This window comes from Sorghum bicolor, chromosome 1, assembly GCF_000003195.3.
Source record: "Sorghum bicolor cultivar BTx623 chromosome 1, Sorghum_bicolor_NCBIv3, whole genome shotgun sequence".
Lineage (NCBI taxonomy): Eukaryota > Viridiplantae > Streptophyta > Magnoliopsida > Poales > Poaceae > Sorghum > Sorghum bicolor.
Genome location: NC_012870.2, coordinates 56,861,567 through 56,876,604, shown reverse-complemented (window position 1 = coordinate 56,876,604; position 15,038 = coordinate 56,861,567). Strand labels below are relative to the sequence as shown.

At 43.6% G+C, this 15,038-nt stretch overlaps 3 protein-coding genes across 6 annotated transcripts; 1 reads left to right on the top strand and 2 right to left on the bottom strand.

The window, feature by feature from the left end:
* Positions 2,836-5,301, bottom strand: LOC8055620 (haloacid dehalogenase-like hydrolase domain-containing protein Sgpp). 4 transcript variants are annotated; one of them, XM_021452746.1, is made up of 5 exons: positions 4,949-5,301; positions 4,713-4,827; positions 4,437-4,591; positions 3,717-3,978; positions 2,836-3,576 (listed from the first exon to the last, which is right to left on the bottom strand). In XM_021452746.1, the coding sequence occupies exons 1-5, from the start codon at positions 5,284-5,286 to the stop codon at positions 3,397-3,399; spliced, it is 1,050 nt and encodes a 349-aa protein (XP_021308421.1). In that variant the 5' UTR covers positions 5,287-5,301; the 3' UTR covers positions 2,836-3,396. The 4 variants fall into 4 exon arrangements, with proteins under 4 accessions (XP_021308421.1, XP_002464901.2, XP_021308533.1 ...); XM_002464856.2 differs by having other exon boundaries at positions 4,713-4,821; XM_021452858.1 differs by having other exon boundaries at positions 3,475-3,616.
* Positions 6,175-8,702, top strand: LOC8055160. Its single transcript, XM_002467418.2, has 4 exons — positions 6,175-6,625; positions 6,716-6,769; positions 7,502-7,627; positions 8,160-8,702. Exons 1-4 carry the CDS (start codon positions 6,242-6,244, stop codon positions 8,328-8,330), a joined length of 735 nt encoding a protein of 244 aa, XP_002467463.1. The 5' UTR covers positions 6,175-6,241; the 3' UTR covers positions 8,331-8,702.
* On the bottom strand, positions 9,392-14,002 carry LOC8055159 (eukaryotic translation initiation factor 3 subunit B). The gene is made up of 11 exons (XM_002464855.2): positions 13,685-14,002; positions 12,714-12,954; positions 12,206-12,352; positions 11,952-12,080; positions 11,714-11,842; positions 11,554-11,637; positions 11,329-11,453; positions 11,036-11,234; positions 10,413-10,945; positions 10,053-10,161; positions 9,392-9,958 (listed from the first exon to the last, which is right to left on the bottom strand). Exons 1-11 carry the CDS (start codon positions 13,804-13,806, stop codon positions 9,614-9,616), a joined length of 2,163 nt encoding a protein of 720 aa, XP_002464900.1. The 5' UTR covers positions 13,807-14,002; the 3' UTR covers positions 9,392-9,613.

Here is a 15,038-nt window from a genome sequence, read left to right as displayed (position 1 = left end):
TACAAATTAAATATATTCTGCTGTGCTGGCACAACTCGGACACGTCTGGCTTAATCTCGGACGCGTCCGGAATTCACGAGTAGAGGATATTCAATCCTTGTGCTGTGAAACTTCTTCCTTTCCCAGCAAAAACCTCAATCATAGTATATATGAAACTTGAACCCTGCAGAGAAGCTCACACAAAGAATAAGACACAAATTTTAAAAGTAATGCAAAGGGAGACACAAAATTTGTTTTACCGAAGTTCGGTCTCCGTAGAGACCTAATCTCCGTTGAGGGGGCTACGGGTAAGGCACTCGATGACCTAGAGGATACCACTAAGGTCACTCTAGCTCAAAGGTCCTCCCTAGAGGATACCGCGAAGGTAACTCTAGCCGGAGTCTCTTCCAACTCCAACTCCTCCTTCCACTAGTTGATTTCTTCCCTTGCGGAGGTGAAATTCGACCTGCACAAACAATCCGAGGCAACCACAAACACTTGGGTGCTCTCCGGCGACGCCTAACCGTCTAGGACCGAAGAGTCCAAGAGTAACAAATGCAAATCACGAGATAGACAATATGCTCAAGTGCTCAAGAGGTGGCTTGCTCTCAAAACCGAAGAACTTTCAACCCACAAGTTGGATTTGTCAATCTAGACCAAACACTCACAAAGAGAGGGTTGTGGAGAGTTAGCAAAGCTCAACAAAGTGTCTCCAAGCCAGTAGAATCAGCAGCCCTCAAGGAGGAGGGCTGAGGGGTATTTAAAGACAGTTTTCAAAACTAGCCGTTAACTAGCCGTTGGCCATACCGGACGCGTCCGGTATCATACCGGACACGTCCGATATGATCGAGGCCAAAAGACTTACCCCTGTTAGCTTGCTACTCCCTACCACGGTGAAGCCTACGTCGGAACTTCCGACAAGTCAGCACTACTGACGAGCACCGGAAGTGCCGACGCGCACTAGAACAACTCCCTGGACACCGCAACTCAAAAAGTCAGTATGCGCAACAGTACTCATACCGGACGCGTCCGGTATGCGCGACCTGTGCACATTGAGTTCAGCTCTCAGGTTAGTTTCTCTAAGACCTCACAAGGGTTGACTTGAGCACTAGAGAGTATTAATCCATGATCATGATGCATCCCTCTTAATAGTACGGCTTTCTTATCAACTCAAGATCAAAAGATAAATCAAATTTAAACCACTAGAGAAGCTTCCATCAAACCAAAGCCTTTCTTTCAATTCTTGATAAGCTGAGGATGTCATCATGCCAAACTCGTTTTCATCTTGAGCATAGCCATCTTGAGCACATGACTTGGTTTCAATCAATAGATAGAATTGACTCCAAATGTACCAAGTCATTTCCATCAACTAAATGCAAGTAATTCCTTCTTCACCCGAGCTAGGTTTTTCGGTCGTCAAGCCGTCGCTTGCCCTAAACCCTTGCTTAGTACCTCGAAGCCTTTCCTTGCTATCTTCACCATCTCAAGTCTTCAAGTCATATGTTGCTTTGAATCATCCAATCAATTTTATACTTTTCATTTTTACTTTCATATGAGTGATAGCTATCTTCACAATAAAGAAGCCTCTTTCAATAATTCCATTTGCATTGTTGTTTTGTGCTTGAACTAGATTGCTCCATACAACAATACATAATTTTGGCTTTTGTAAACTTGGATCTCATAACTGTGAGATAGCTTTTCCCTGTTTCACACTTAGCAAGATCATTAGTTCCTTTAATCATGGTGGTCATTCAATCATCCAAAACACATTAAGTGGCTTAATGCACTTACAATACCCTTAGCGAGTGCTCCAATGTAGACTAGGGGGTATGGAAACACCTTGAGACCACGAAAAGAAAACTTCTAGTCATGTACCCAAAAGAAAACTTCTAGTCATGTACCCTGCTTACTTCTTGCATTTCATACTTGTTCTTGTGTGCTTAAAATATTTGTGGCAACCTAGGATTGATGTTGTGCTAGTGTGCTCTGTAGTTGATACGTTCTCATTCTTGCAAATTAAGGGTGCTATTTCTAGTGTGATCTTTGCTACCGACATGTCTTAGTGTGAGCGTGACGGTCCTAAAAACTTCGTTAGTGGGTTTGTTTAGTTCATATGGTACTATGGCAGTTGAGGTGAAGTAGCAGTTAAAATTTGTTGCTATAATTTTTAAGACCAATTCACCTTCTTTTGGTCTATTCAATCTGTTTATGTGCTTACTGGCTAGCCTACATATTTGAGAGGAAAAAAGGAACTCATTATGTGTAAAATCATATTGCAAAGGAATACAGCCCTGCATGAGGAGTACATACGCAGAATTTTACAATTCAAGAATAAAAGAGAAACTAGCAGAATTTTACAATACGAAAACAAAAATGAAACTAACGTGTTTGGTTCACGCTTTTTGCCATTATCGGTTTATAGCGAAACTAGATCACATTACTTCCCGTTTAGTTTGGTTGTAATCCGTTGGCGCGGTATCAAGTTCGGGTACAAGCCTTCGGAAGCATGATACCGTCTGCCTCTTGGTGTTCATTTTGCATAATGAAACTAAATATCATGCAATTTTTTTGGCAAAATAATTGTCATTCTCTATTTTAGATTTTAGCCTCAAGAGGCCAAAAAAAGCCCAAAAGAACCTCAAGAGGCCATAATGAGGGCAATAAACTCTAGATTTTGGATAAAACTAAACATAACCTTGAAAATTTTGGCATTTTGCATTTCATCATTTCAAAGTAGTTAATATTTTGTATTTTACATTTCATAGGAACTAAATAGCCCCTAAGTTTTCCATTAAATCGTAACCGATAGCAGTGTCATCCATTTGCATTAAGATGCTCCTCCAAATGAACCAAACAACACCAAATGCCATAGGCATCTGTTTTATTTCAGTCCGACACGCAGGGTACATGGACAGACTGAAAATTTATCCTGCCGCAATCCACCACAGCAGAGGAAAGAACTCCATAAACATATGTACATCCCTTTTTTCTATATATATAGAGAGAAAATGTACCAAAATGTGAATAAGGACATTACGACTCTGATCTGAATGAAACAGAGTTTCCAGATTTCCTCAAGCAACAATTTCATGCTCCAATAGGGCATTATTACTGTTATTAGGCACATGGAAGCCTCCTTAACCTAAGTGACATAATAAAATCCTTTACTAAATAAATATGCATTAGAATAAAAATTGGTCGCCACATATGCTGAAGACACTTGGGACTTGGGAGCAAGAACCACTGCAGTAGGCACTGGGTTTTGCACTGATCCATGCTCACCTCCAGGTCCAGCCGGGGAACCTGAGGTAGTTATTCTATAGTGTGATTGTATAGCTATTCCACTCCGTAAATGAAGAGCTGATCACCAGTCCAGCATCCCATTTGTTAGTGTGTGTCTGCAATGACCGATCAGCCTCACGCATTCGCCGCTGCAGGTTCGATCTCTTGAAGCACGGACAGCAGCTCTGGGTCCTGAAAATCTTTGGCCAGCAAGCTGGCTCCTGCGTCTTTCAGCACCATCCCAGGGTTCCTCGTCGTCAGGCCAACCACAGGCACTCCAGCAGCGACACCAGCTCGGACCCCCGATGCAGAGTCCTTAGAAGAACGAGCGAAATGCACATGCACGAACGCAGCACTACCATTGGTTAATTACTGACTGTTTCGACCAGTGATGACGAAAAAACAAAGCTTCAGAGAATTACGGCGAGACTGAGAGAGACAGCATTCATCCATACTTCGAATATGAAGGTGTGTTCAGGCGATGCGTCGATGAGCTGGAGGGCCTTGAGGTAGGTGTCAGGGAACGGCTTGGCCCGGTCGCACTCGCTCCCGATGACGAGCACCGGGAAGAAGTCGGTGAGCCCCAGCAGCGACAGCATCAGCTCGGCGTTCGCCCTCGGAGCGTTGGTCACCGCCGCGCGCTTCAGGTTGCGGCCCTCGATCCATCGGCACAGCTCGTGCAGTCCATCCAGGGCCTTCAGCTGTCCTGGTGCCAACCTGTTTGTGTAAGTTTTTCAGCTTCAGGTCAGTGTTCAGCAAGCATCGAGGTAGTGGCACACGATGGCAGTTTATGTTTGCGTTGACACGATTATGTTCGGTCATTTGTGCAGTAGTAGTGAAGAGAAACATCAGCATTGATGTCTTTTAGTACAAAAATTTGGCAATTTTGGGATTGTAAGACGATAGTATCTTGCAGTACTTTGTCCTATGGGTTCAGATTTACAAACCCAGATTTCCTCTAGGACAACTAGACCTGAAAAAGTGAAGCAGCAGATAAAATTGTTGACGCAACTGAACCTGAAAATAATTGGATAGTACGTACATCGATTGCTTTGCTCAATCGCCAGACTTCTAATTCTATCGCAATTCTCATTGATATGTCCAAGTTGAAATTAAGTGTTCATATACGATGTAGTACAAAGTATAGCACAGGGTAAATAAGATGAGTGGCTTACTTTCTGAATAGAGCTTCTTTGTCATCCATGAACTGCATCGCCTTCTGGTGATCCATGTCCGGGAACAGCGCCCTAGCGAGGTCGTCGTTGTGTCCCCCACTAATGGTGGCACTGTAGAACTCCTCGGTGATGGGAACACCGTCGTTGAAACCGATCTGCGGCCAGACAAGAGACGTTTAGATCGATCAGACACATATCATAACAGTTGAGAAGTGAAAGACAGAAACACGTACGGAGCCGTTGCAGAGAAAGAAAGAAAGAATTCACTCTACACACCTGCTGCAGGAGCTCTCGGAAGGCGCAGAAGTGGATGGGGTCGGAGTCGCAGAGCGTGCCGTCGATGTCGAACAGGATGGCTTCCAGCGGCGCCAGCTTCGTCAGGGAGCTGCCGCTTCGTCGGAGTTCACAAGACAAGAGCGAAACGGATGAGCGGCGTCCCGCGTTTCAGTGGCGAACAAACAAGAGAGGTCGCCAGGAGACGAACAGAGACGCGGGTCTCAGCGGCCGCGTACCTGTTGGTCGCCATGTCCGCCGGAGTAGCCGCGCTCGTCGTCCAAGAAATGCAGCGGCGCGTCTTCCTCGCCCCTCTTGTGCTGAACCCACAGCTGTTGCTGGTGCTGTCGCTGGTACTGGTGCTGCGTGAAGAGGTCGCTGGAGGTGATATAACAGTAGAGAGGAGGCGGCGAGGGAAGGAGGCCGACAGCATGCCAGGCCCGAATTGGATTCGTCCGCCCAGCGGCATGAGCAGAAACTGACGAGTCGTTTTGCTCCCGCTCTCCTTTCTGTTCAACGATGGGTGGGGGCGCCTGTGGCTCGGCGCTCGCCACGACCGCTCCTCTGCTCCCGGCATCCGCCTGTCTGCAGCAAGTGGCAGCCGGATGGCCGCTCTCTCTGCTCTGCTGTGCTGTGCTGCCTGCCACCGTACTTTTTTTTTTTTCTATCAATTGTCTGCCACCGTACTGAATTGGGAACCTCATTCCAAAGATGATGCCAGGGTAGATGCTGTTTTGACAGTCAAATGGTCATGCTTCCAAGCAATTGCGTGCCTAGCAGGCTAGCAGTCACGTTTTTTCTCAACATCCTGTGCTTTTCTAGAGACGCCACTTGACCGAAGACCAGAGATAAAAAGCTTTGTCACCACAAAGCCCTTGAGGTTAAATTAGGGACTTGCTAGAATTCAAGTGACTGAATTTTAGTCTTCAGGTGACAGTTATTGCATATATTTTTATATTAAAATTGTAGATTTTGTTCATTGTAATTTTCTGTAGGTGCAATTTGTAATTTTCGATATCAAGAATAAAAAAACCAGCTAGATATACCACAAATGTGACAAAATTTGATTTGTGTTGGCACAAAAATAGTTAAAATCTTACAATTATTTCTATATATAGGCAGACAAGGACCAAAAAAATTATATGTTATGACACAAAGATAAATCACAAATCACAAAAATAATAATTAACTTGAGGTGGTACATGAGTGTTGCTGAAATAATCTTAAAATTCAGACACCTGAAATGTGGAGAAGTATATTAAATTAAACCTGACGAATCCACGGCTTTATATACCAATCAATTTTTTTTAGAAACATATACCAATCAGTTTTTTTATAGGGAAATATACCAATAAAATGATATCATCCTTTTCGTGCAGGATGGACGCACCAGGCGCCCAGAAAACGAGAAGCCCAGATTCGTGCGGCTAGGCCCAACCCAAACAGTAGCCCCACACAGCCCACGAAGCGAGCAACCCCATCCGCAAGAAAATCTCGCGATTTTCCCCTCGCACTCTCTCGCACGCGCCGGCATGGCGACGCTCGCGCGGTGGCATCCACCACTACCACCAGCCCCACTAGCCGCTGGGGCAGCCGCTCGGCCTCCTACTGCCCGCCCGCTCGCTCGACGGCGGATCCCGCGCCGAGCCGCGACCGTGGTCTCCCCGCGCGCGTTCGGCGGCGACTTCGATGGCTTCGTACGGCGCGCGTGGCGGAGCGCCAACGCGGGGGCCGAGCGCCTCGCCTTCGAGGCACGGCAGGCCGCGAAGCGGCTGGACGGCAGGTTCTCGATCTCCCGGAGGCTCGCGGAGGCCTCCCGTGCCGCCCGCGCCCGCGCCGTTGAGATCGACGCCGAGCTCGGCATCGGGCGGCGGTGGCGCTCCTTCTCCGTCGACTTCTCCCGCAACTGGCCCAGGGTTCGGATTCTATACGCTCCCTCGCCATTTCATGCTGTTTAATACTTGTTCTCGCTATAATCTATGCTTAATTTGGTTTCTCATGTACAGTATCGGAGGGAGATCAATGACTTCATGGAAACTCCCATCGGGAGAGCATTAGCTGTAAGTTGATTGATAGCTCAAGTTCGCTCGGATTGGCTTGCTAACGTAGCTCAAATTGGGTGCTTATAATTGATCGTAGATATCATAGCTTGGATGTTGTGGCGTTTTGGCGATGTGCTACTACTAACTAGTTCATTTCATGTTCCCCATCTGCGGATGCATACTCCTTTGCTTTGTACCGTGGTCTCATTGGTAGGCTTCATGCAGTCTACTGAATAAGTGTTACCACGGTTTATTTGCAAGCAATGACAATTGACAAGTGGACAACGAAATTACACCCTAGTACTTATCATCTGACTGAGGGTTACTGCTATCCATCTCTGGGAGCCCTAAATTTCTCTGTATATTTAGATGCCTAGGTAAATTGCAATGTGATCGTAATTTCTATGAGTTTTAGTATGACACAAGGGAATAGGTACTGATGGGCTCCTGATGTTGAATTCATAATTTTGTGCTTTGTAAGCGAAAAACAGTGGTATTCTTGATAAAAAAAATTGTAAACCATTTTCCTTAAACATTGATGTTAGCCCTTCTGAGTTCACATGTTCCTCCAGCTTATAGTCGAATATTTCTTTAACTAAAATATGCTTATACTACAATCAGAATATCTAGTTCAGCTTTGTTTTGAGAAAAAAATATTGTGTTTGGTAGATAAACATTTGATGATTCTTCTGCAAACTGTAGGAGATCATTTTCAATATCTGATGTTTTTTAGCTCTCTCTTTTATGCAGACAATATTTTTCCTATGGCTTGCACTGTCAGGGTGGTTGTTCAGAATTTTCATTTTTGGCACGTTTGTGCTGCCATTTGCTGTCCCACTTCTCCTTGGGCCCTTGGCTAATAGGGTTGCCATTGAGGTAAGAGCGCATCTAAATTTGATCTGTTATTGTTGTGCACTTCTTTACTCACTTCAAAGGAGTCATCAGCTCTCATTGCAGAAGGCTGTGTGTGTGATTATGCTTTACATACTTAAGAAGTGTTAGGGAAATTCTTGAACCATCTTGCATTGGTTTGCACTTTGCATGCTTTAAACTTCGTTAGCCTATTGTGTCTCTGCTGATAACTAATGGGGCGAGAGTTGTCATACCTCCGAACGTATCAATACTTTAATCAGGATCCCCACTTCTCTGGCATGTAAACAGAGCTGTTCAAGTTGAATCCAATTTGGCTACTTTTATTAGCCATCGGATGTCCATATAGTTTGATAATGTTGATAGTCACAGCACACGCGTAGTTTGGGTGTGTTTTGTAGTCTTCTCGATAGTTGAAATAATCATCTCTGCACCATGGTCTATTATCACACTCACGCAATGCAATTGCAACATGGCTACTCTTCAATTGAACATACTAGTTGTTCCTAGTTACTGATGGAGCAGGATTCATTTGCAGGGAACATGCCCAGCATGCAAAAGGCGTTTTGTGGGTTACCGCAACCAAGTGATTCGGTGCATGAACTGCCAAAACATTGTATGGCAGCCAAATAACAGCTCATCTGGTGGCACTAGAAGTTCACGAAGCTCAGAACCTGATGTAATTGATGTAGAATACGAAGAGAAGTAAGAACATTGTGCCCCACCATACACTGAAAAGCGAAAATCAGGTGAGCAGAAGAAGAGGCAAGGCTTAGACACAGGCTACACCTTCATGAGCTGTTTGTAGATTTGGTTGTTGTTTCAGTACTTGTGTACATTACGTTCTTCTTTTGAAATAAAACGGAAATTTAGGTGTTGTGCACAATGAGACGATGTGTAACACCTTTCGATTTTACGTCCTAGCGTTTCCATAGCTTATTCTACTGTTGCATCCGAGTACAAAACATCTTGTAAAGTAAGAGTGGTTTTTGTTTGAGCTCGTTCCAGTCATCGACGGATGCAAAACAAAAGCTGGTTGATCCAATATGAGCAGTAGGATCGATTGGCTTGGCTTCACTTCTGTTGGGCGTTCCCACGCATGTTCATCTGAATTACAAGAATGGATTGTTCCTTAATATGTATCGACCGTTATATCTGAATGACAACGTCAGAGGCGAGAGCACTGAAGGCCTTGCTGGACAGTGCGGAAGGAAAGCCAGCGCCCAGCTCCTGTGTCCATGTCTCTGGCTGTTGGCTCTAGCTAGCCAAGGGCCTGTTTACTTTCACCCAAAATTTTCTAAGATTCTCCATCATATCAAATGTTTAGACCCATGTATAGAATATTAAATATAGACAAAAATAAAAACTAATTACACAGTTTGGTCGAAATTTACAAGACGAATCTTTTAAGTTTAGTTAGTCTATGGTTGGACAATAATTACCACAAACAAACGAAAGTGCTACGGTGTTGCGAAATTTTTCACACAAGAAACTAAACACGGCCCAAACCAAATTTTGGCCTGTCCCATAAAGAGATAGTGGTGTAAACTAATTCTATTTTCAGAAAACAAAAAAAAATCCACCACGGCAACACCCTTACAATCGACTGCAATGTATAATCCCCGCCTATACAATCGAATTGGAAAGAATAGCCTACTATCATTCCGGGTCACCTGATTCTGATAAAATCCCCACCAAAATCCAACTTTGCAATCGACCGCAATGTATAATCCACACGTAATCAATCATCAGGGAATATGAAAGTGGAAGTTGGATGGTCAATGCAGTGTCTCAATTTTGCAGAACCAGACAGATTAGTAATCCAGCAGCAAAATTTGATATCTGAATACATGATCCGACAATTCAAGCAGAAGTGTACAAAACAGAAAAATGATCAGCAAATTGTGCACTTGATCACTAGAGCCTATTGTGCAATGCAACCCTAGTGAACTTTAACACGACAAAAAGAACCAGATTCTATCACAAGCCTTTTCACTCCTGATCTAGGTCGAATGCAAGAACTTCCTGACGGACATCAACAACTTCCTCTACCTCAACTTCCTTGGCCTCGTACTCTTCCTCCTCGTCACTGGCTTCCCCATCCCTGAGCTCCATCCTGAAAGCACGCTCCTCCTCATGCATCTGCTTCCACTTGGCAACCCATGAGTCCCATTCTTCCTGAAGCTGTGTCCGCCTCTTCCGGTCCTGCTCGCTCAACTGGTTGAACGCGTCCTGGTCCTCTTGTTCGTACTTTTTGCTGTACTTCTTCAGGTTCCTTGAGATCTCTTCTTCCTTCTCAGGGCTTAGCAGTGAGGGTGGTCTCGGGCGCCATATGAACTGTACCATTCAGTCCATGCAAAAGATACATTACCACATAAGACAATTGTATATCATTGAACTGCATCTAAAAGGAGAGTGATTCAACATTTACCTGATAGAAATGATCCTTTGACACCTTGTAAAGATGCTTGCCATTAAAGGACCATATTTGAAAGCCATTCTCCATTTCATGAACTGAGGTAACTGCAGTCGCGAGATATCTGAACATAAAGAGTTGCAAATTATTCCAGTACATTTAACTTATTAGCACTATGGGTACCCAAGACACAGTATCACTACTAAATGTGTGGCCAAAATTTAGAATATACAACTTTATGCATACAAAGGTGCATGGAATTAACATGAGAGTAATCTGCAAGTGTGAACTTGATTGGGTATTTTTAGCTATATTATGTAAAACCAATGTCAATAAGTGGAATCAGGAAATTTCTAAAACCGGTGATTAGCTCACCTCCCAGTTGGATCCCACATAATATCCGTTGCCATAAAATGCTCTCCTGTTGCCATTGTCTCTAGTTCATCAACATTGTAGAATTCCAGCTGTCCGTTGAAACCCTTCAGTCCAGCAAGAACAATGAAGCGCCCAGCAGGAGACCAGTACAAAGCATTAGCTTGCTTGGCCTTGAGTGTTGTGAGCTTGGACACACGGTTAGTGTTATTTGCTGTTCGCATGGTGTAGAAGCTAACGTCAGGCCTAGGGCCATCACCATGAATGATAGCAAAGCGATGTCCTTTAGGTTCCCATGCAAATGCAATGATCTTGTCATTCTTGTTCTCAAGTTCAAGGACCTCAATTGGGATATCCCTCTCCTTAATTCTAAACAGCTCAAACCCAGTGTAGGTGCTCTTTTTTGTTTTTGTGTATCTATCAACTTGAACAGCAAGATATTCTCCACTGTTCTGCCAATACATTTTGCAATCACTGACACTGAAAAGATTTTTCTGTCGCAGCTCCTCTTTGCCAGGGATTTGCACTAGACTCACCTTTCAATAGAAAGATCAATTTTAGCCTTCATCATTAAATATTGAATAAACATGTTATAAGAGGTATCTGTTCCACAAATTTATGCTCACCCTCGCAGGCTGATTTCCACCACCCATTTCAGGCACGAACAGAGAGATGATAGGATCAGTGGGAGACCAGCTGAAGTCCACTACATTTTCTACCTTCAAAGACTTTTTATCAAGAAGGGAGAATGTATTGGTTTCATAGACAGATATTATATTCTTCCCAAGCCTTGCAAAATATTTGTCGTCCTTTCCACCACCCCACCTTCGAACATGTAAAAATATAGTAAGCATCCAACTGGGACAGCTTAAGAAAACATTTATGCAGCAATTGACAAACAAAGCACTTGTGCTTTCACCTGAAAATAGGCCATGAAACACCAGAAACCCCAATATTCCCACCAGTAGTATAATCATCGGCGCTTCCCTTAAAGTCTCGCATAACCTTCCCAGTCCTTACATCAAAGATATTCAGGACAACCCTCTACAAGATTAATAGTGGTTAGTCAGAAAGGAAAAGCTATTTCTTATAAAAAAGAAGAAAGAAAAGCAACGAGAAGAGTATAAATGTGACAATATCTTACATGTGTGTCTCTAGGGTTGCTGGGCTCATGGCTGCTGTATGTGACCAAATATCTCTCGCCAGGAGAGAAGTCAATCAGTTTCACCTGTTACACGCTACTGTCAGCTAGAACATTAAACATTCAAACATTGGATACAGTTCAGCATGGTGAAAACCAGTACCATGGGATGAGCAAAACGCATCAAACGCTCGAAGCCATTTTCACCACCCCACACCTGTGATCCCTGCCTATGAACCGTTGCCAAGTACGTTCCCAGAGGGGACCACTGGATGAAACTGTCTGTCCAGTACTGGGAACAAAATGGAGTAAAACAGAAGGATAAGTACCTATATGGATTTTATTCAACTAACTTAGCAGACCATGAACTTTGTAGCAACAAGTGTAAGAAAATGAAGTACCTGCTTTTGAAACACAAGCTCAGGTGCTAGCTTTCTTGCATCATTCCAATAAACTTCAGTTAGTGTGCCAGCACGAATGACAAATTGGTCTCGGGCCTTTTCATCAGTTAGCCACTTCAGAAGATTTTCCTGAGATGCAGTATCAAGATATTAAAGATATTGAGCAGTGTTGCACGACAGACTTAGCTGCTTCAAAAAAATTGAGCACTAAACAGAAGTAGCCATCCAGGGAGTACAAGGAAAAAAAAACTTACTCCGGCAGTGTATGGCTTAATTTCAGCGGGGGTCCATGTGTCAGGAACTTTCATGTACTTCTCGAAATCATCAAGCAAATTAACTGCGAAGATGTGAGACTTGTCGAGTTTGTACCCATTGGTTTTTTCCCTAGCCAGCTCAGCTTCCTGGTAAAAAAACAAAGTAACATATTAACTAAATGGCAATTTGAGACCTATTTCTGCGTCAACTCTCCATGAGGATGCATAACTTAATGGAATTCAAAATGATTGAAGGAAGCAAAAGCAAACACGGTGGACTACAAATAATGAAGTTCAAATTATCAAAACATTTTCATAGATATTTGTTTCCAAAAGCATATGCTGGCATGTTTGGATAGAACGACCAACACTAAGGCATCACTCAAACTACAAGAATGGTGGCAACGGCCAGCCAGTGATGAATTGAGAAGATAACATAATCAAGCCATTGGTCATTGTTTCATTGTGTAAGTAAGAACTAAGAAAACACAACCAACAAGTAAACTACCTGAGGGGTATTATACTCAATGAAACAGTAGCCATATGTCTTCTTTGTCTCTGAGTTTACAGGCATCCATAGACCATTTTCTTTTATCACACCAATTTGGCTGTAGATCTTGCGTATGACATTCTCAAGCTTCTCAAACTTTTCTGGAGGAACAACTGGCAGGTTGTCCACGACAATAATGTTGGATAAACCCATTTCAAGTTCTGGAGGATCCTCACTACGAAGTACCTCCTCATCATCACTGCAAATTGCAAGAATATTATAAGCAAATAGCAATAAGCAACTCTGAAAACAAATTAAGGATACTGTAACCCAGAAAGTCATATGAAAGTCGTTCATACTAAATGCATCTCTCAGAGCACTAAAGATATTCTCATCATGGTGGCAAGCGATGGTACTGTCTATGCAAGATTGGTATTACTGCACCTGATTAACCTTTGCATAGCTAGCCTACAATTTCGTTAACTAAAATTACTGCACAAAATGAGTAGCCATAATATACTAACAGCATATTAAAGGAGACAACCAACAATTTGGCACAAACCTGCAGAAATGCTTGCAGCTGTAAACAGGAATCAACACTACACGGTTTTATAGGATATCAGATTCTTTTAGTATTGCCAGACTAATAAGTGTATGCATAGGCGTCAGATGGACGCTCACCACAAAACACAAAAATCTAAAAACGTCTTTCGCAACCACAAAACGCTAGTACAGTCCAACCCGAACAGAGGACTGTCAATCCCGACGGAAGTAAAAAAAAAAATCGCTCAAATCTGCTCTACAGATCAGCTGCTGTCGGAAACTACAACAGAACATACTTATATTGAACGAAACCTACAAAATACCACCGTAGACGCTCGCATCTGGGAAAAGCAGAATTAGGGCAACCAAGGCCACCACATACTAAGCGCGCTAAGATGGTGCCTGTCACTGATTGGGACCCGACGTGAGGCGGCGCGTCCGTCTACCTGAGGATGCCGAAGTCCTCGCCGGCCGGGAGGGTGATGGAGTCCAGATCGACAGCGGAGAGGTCCACCCCGAGCTCCCGCGCCCGCGCATCGATGCCCTCCATGGAGATTGCCAGCGCCATCTTCTCTTACATAGAACGGCTGGAACCGTCTGCGAGAACGAGGGATTAGGCAGGGATTCCTGCGCGCTGTGGTGGTGGTGGCGGTGGCGGCGGCGGCGCGTGTGTAGAGGAGTGCGGCGGCGCGGGGTGGGAGTGGGATGGATGGAGCTGGGGTTTTGGTTGGAGCTGCGAGGCGAGACTCTTCTTCTTATGATCCCAACTGACAGGTGGGGCACGAGTACGAGTACCTTCTTTTCTCTATTCTTGTTGGGCTGAAAGGTGGCGGGCGTGACGGCCCACGCGGCCCGGCAGCGAGAGCCGTGACCCACACGTCTACACCAGCCTTCTGCCTTCATCGATGCTCAGGTACTTGCGGTACTTTAAAAAAACAATTTACCATCCTATTTTCCTCTCTCATGTACAAAACCAGTTCCCCTAAAAAAAATCTACAAAACCATTTTTTTAACCCTCCTTATTGAAAACTATTCACTTTTGCACCTTAAGCAGTTTTAATGATAGTTTTACTATGTAGCACCATGTTAAAGGAGGACTAAGTTGAAAGTAAGATAATCGAACTAGAAATATTTTTATAGAAGCTATCTAAAAGTTCAAAAAATATCCAAACATATTTTTACTTGAAAATTTAATACAATTAAAAATCATAAAACCTGGTTTAATCTTAAAAAGTTCATTGAAAATTTGTTTTGACTCGAAAAAATATGAAACTATATTGAGATTTTTTCTAAAATCATGCTCTATGCTATGTTACCTAGCTTGAAATATCTTGATCATGTTACATGATTCTAACCATGTGCTACCATCTAACAAAAGGGGCAATTTTTTTAGCCAAGTTTTCAACTAGTTGTTACCAAACTAGCCAGTTAACCATAACTAGTTTGGACTAATTTTTAGCTCCAACTAGTAACTAACCATATACTCCCTCCGTATAGCTTTTACCAGTCATTCTGGGCGACGATGTTTTGGCAAAGAAAGTCGTTCTAGGCGATGGGGTTGATTTTTGACGTGTTTGCCCCTGCGCCGCTACGTATACGCACGCTCGGCCTCAGTTCTCCGCCGCGTCATTTATTTGTGAGCGCCCAAATTCACGAGCGAGGCCAAACGCGAAACCGAGTGCCAACAGTGAGCCTTGATTGTTTTTCAGAAGAGATGCATCCGTAACTTTATTTATTAGGAGAAAAATATTCTCTAATTAATTACTCTTTGGTAAGCGCAATTATATCCTAAATGACTTT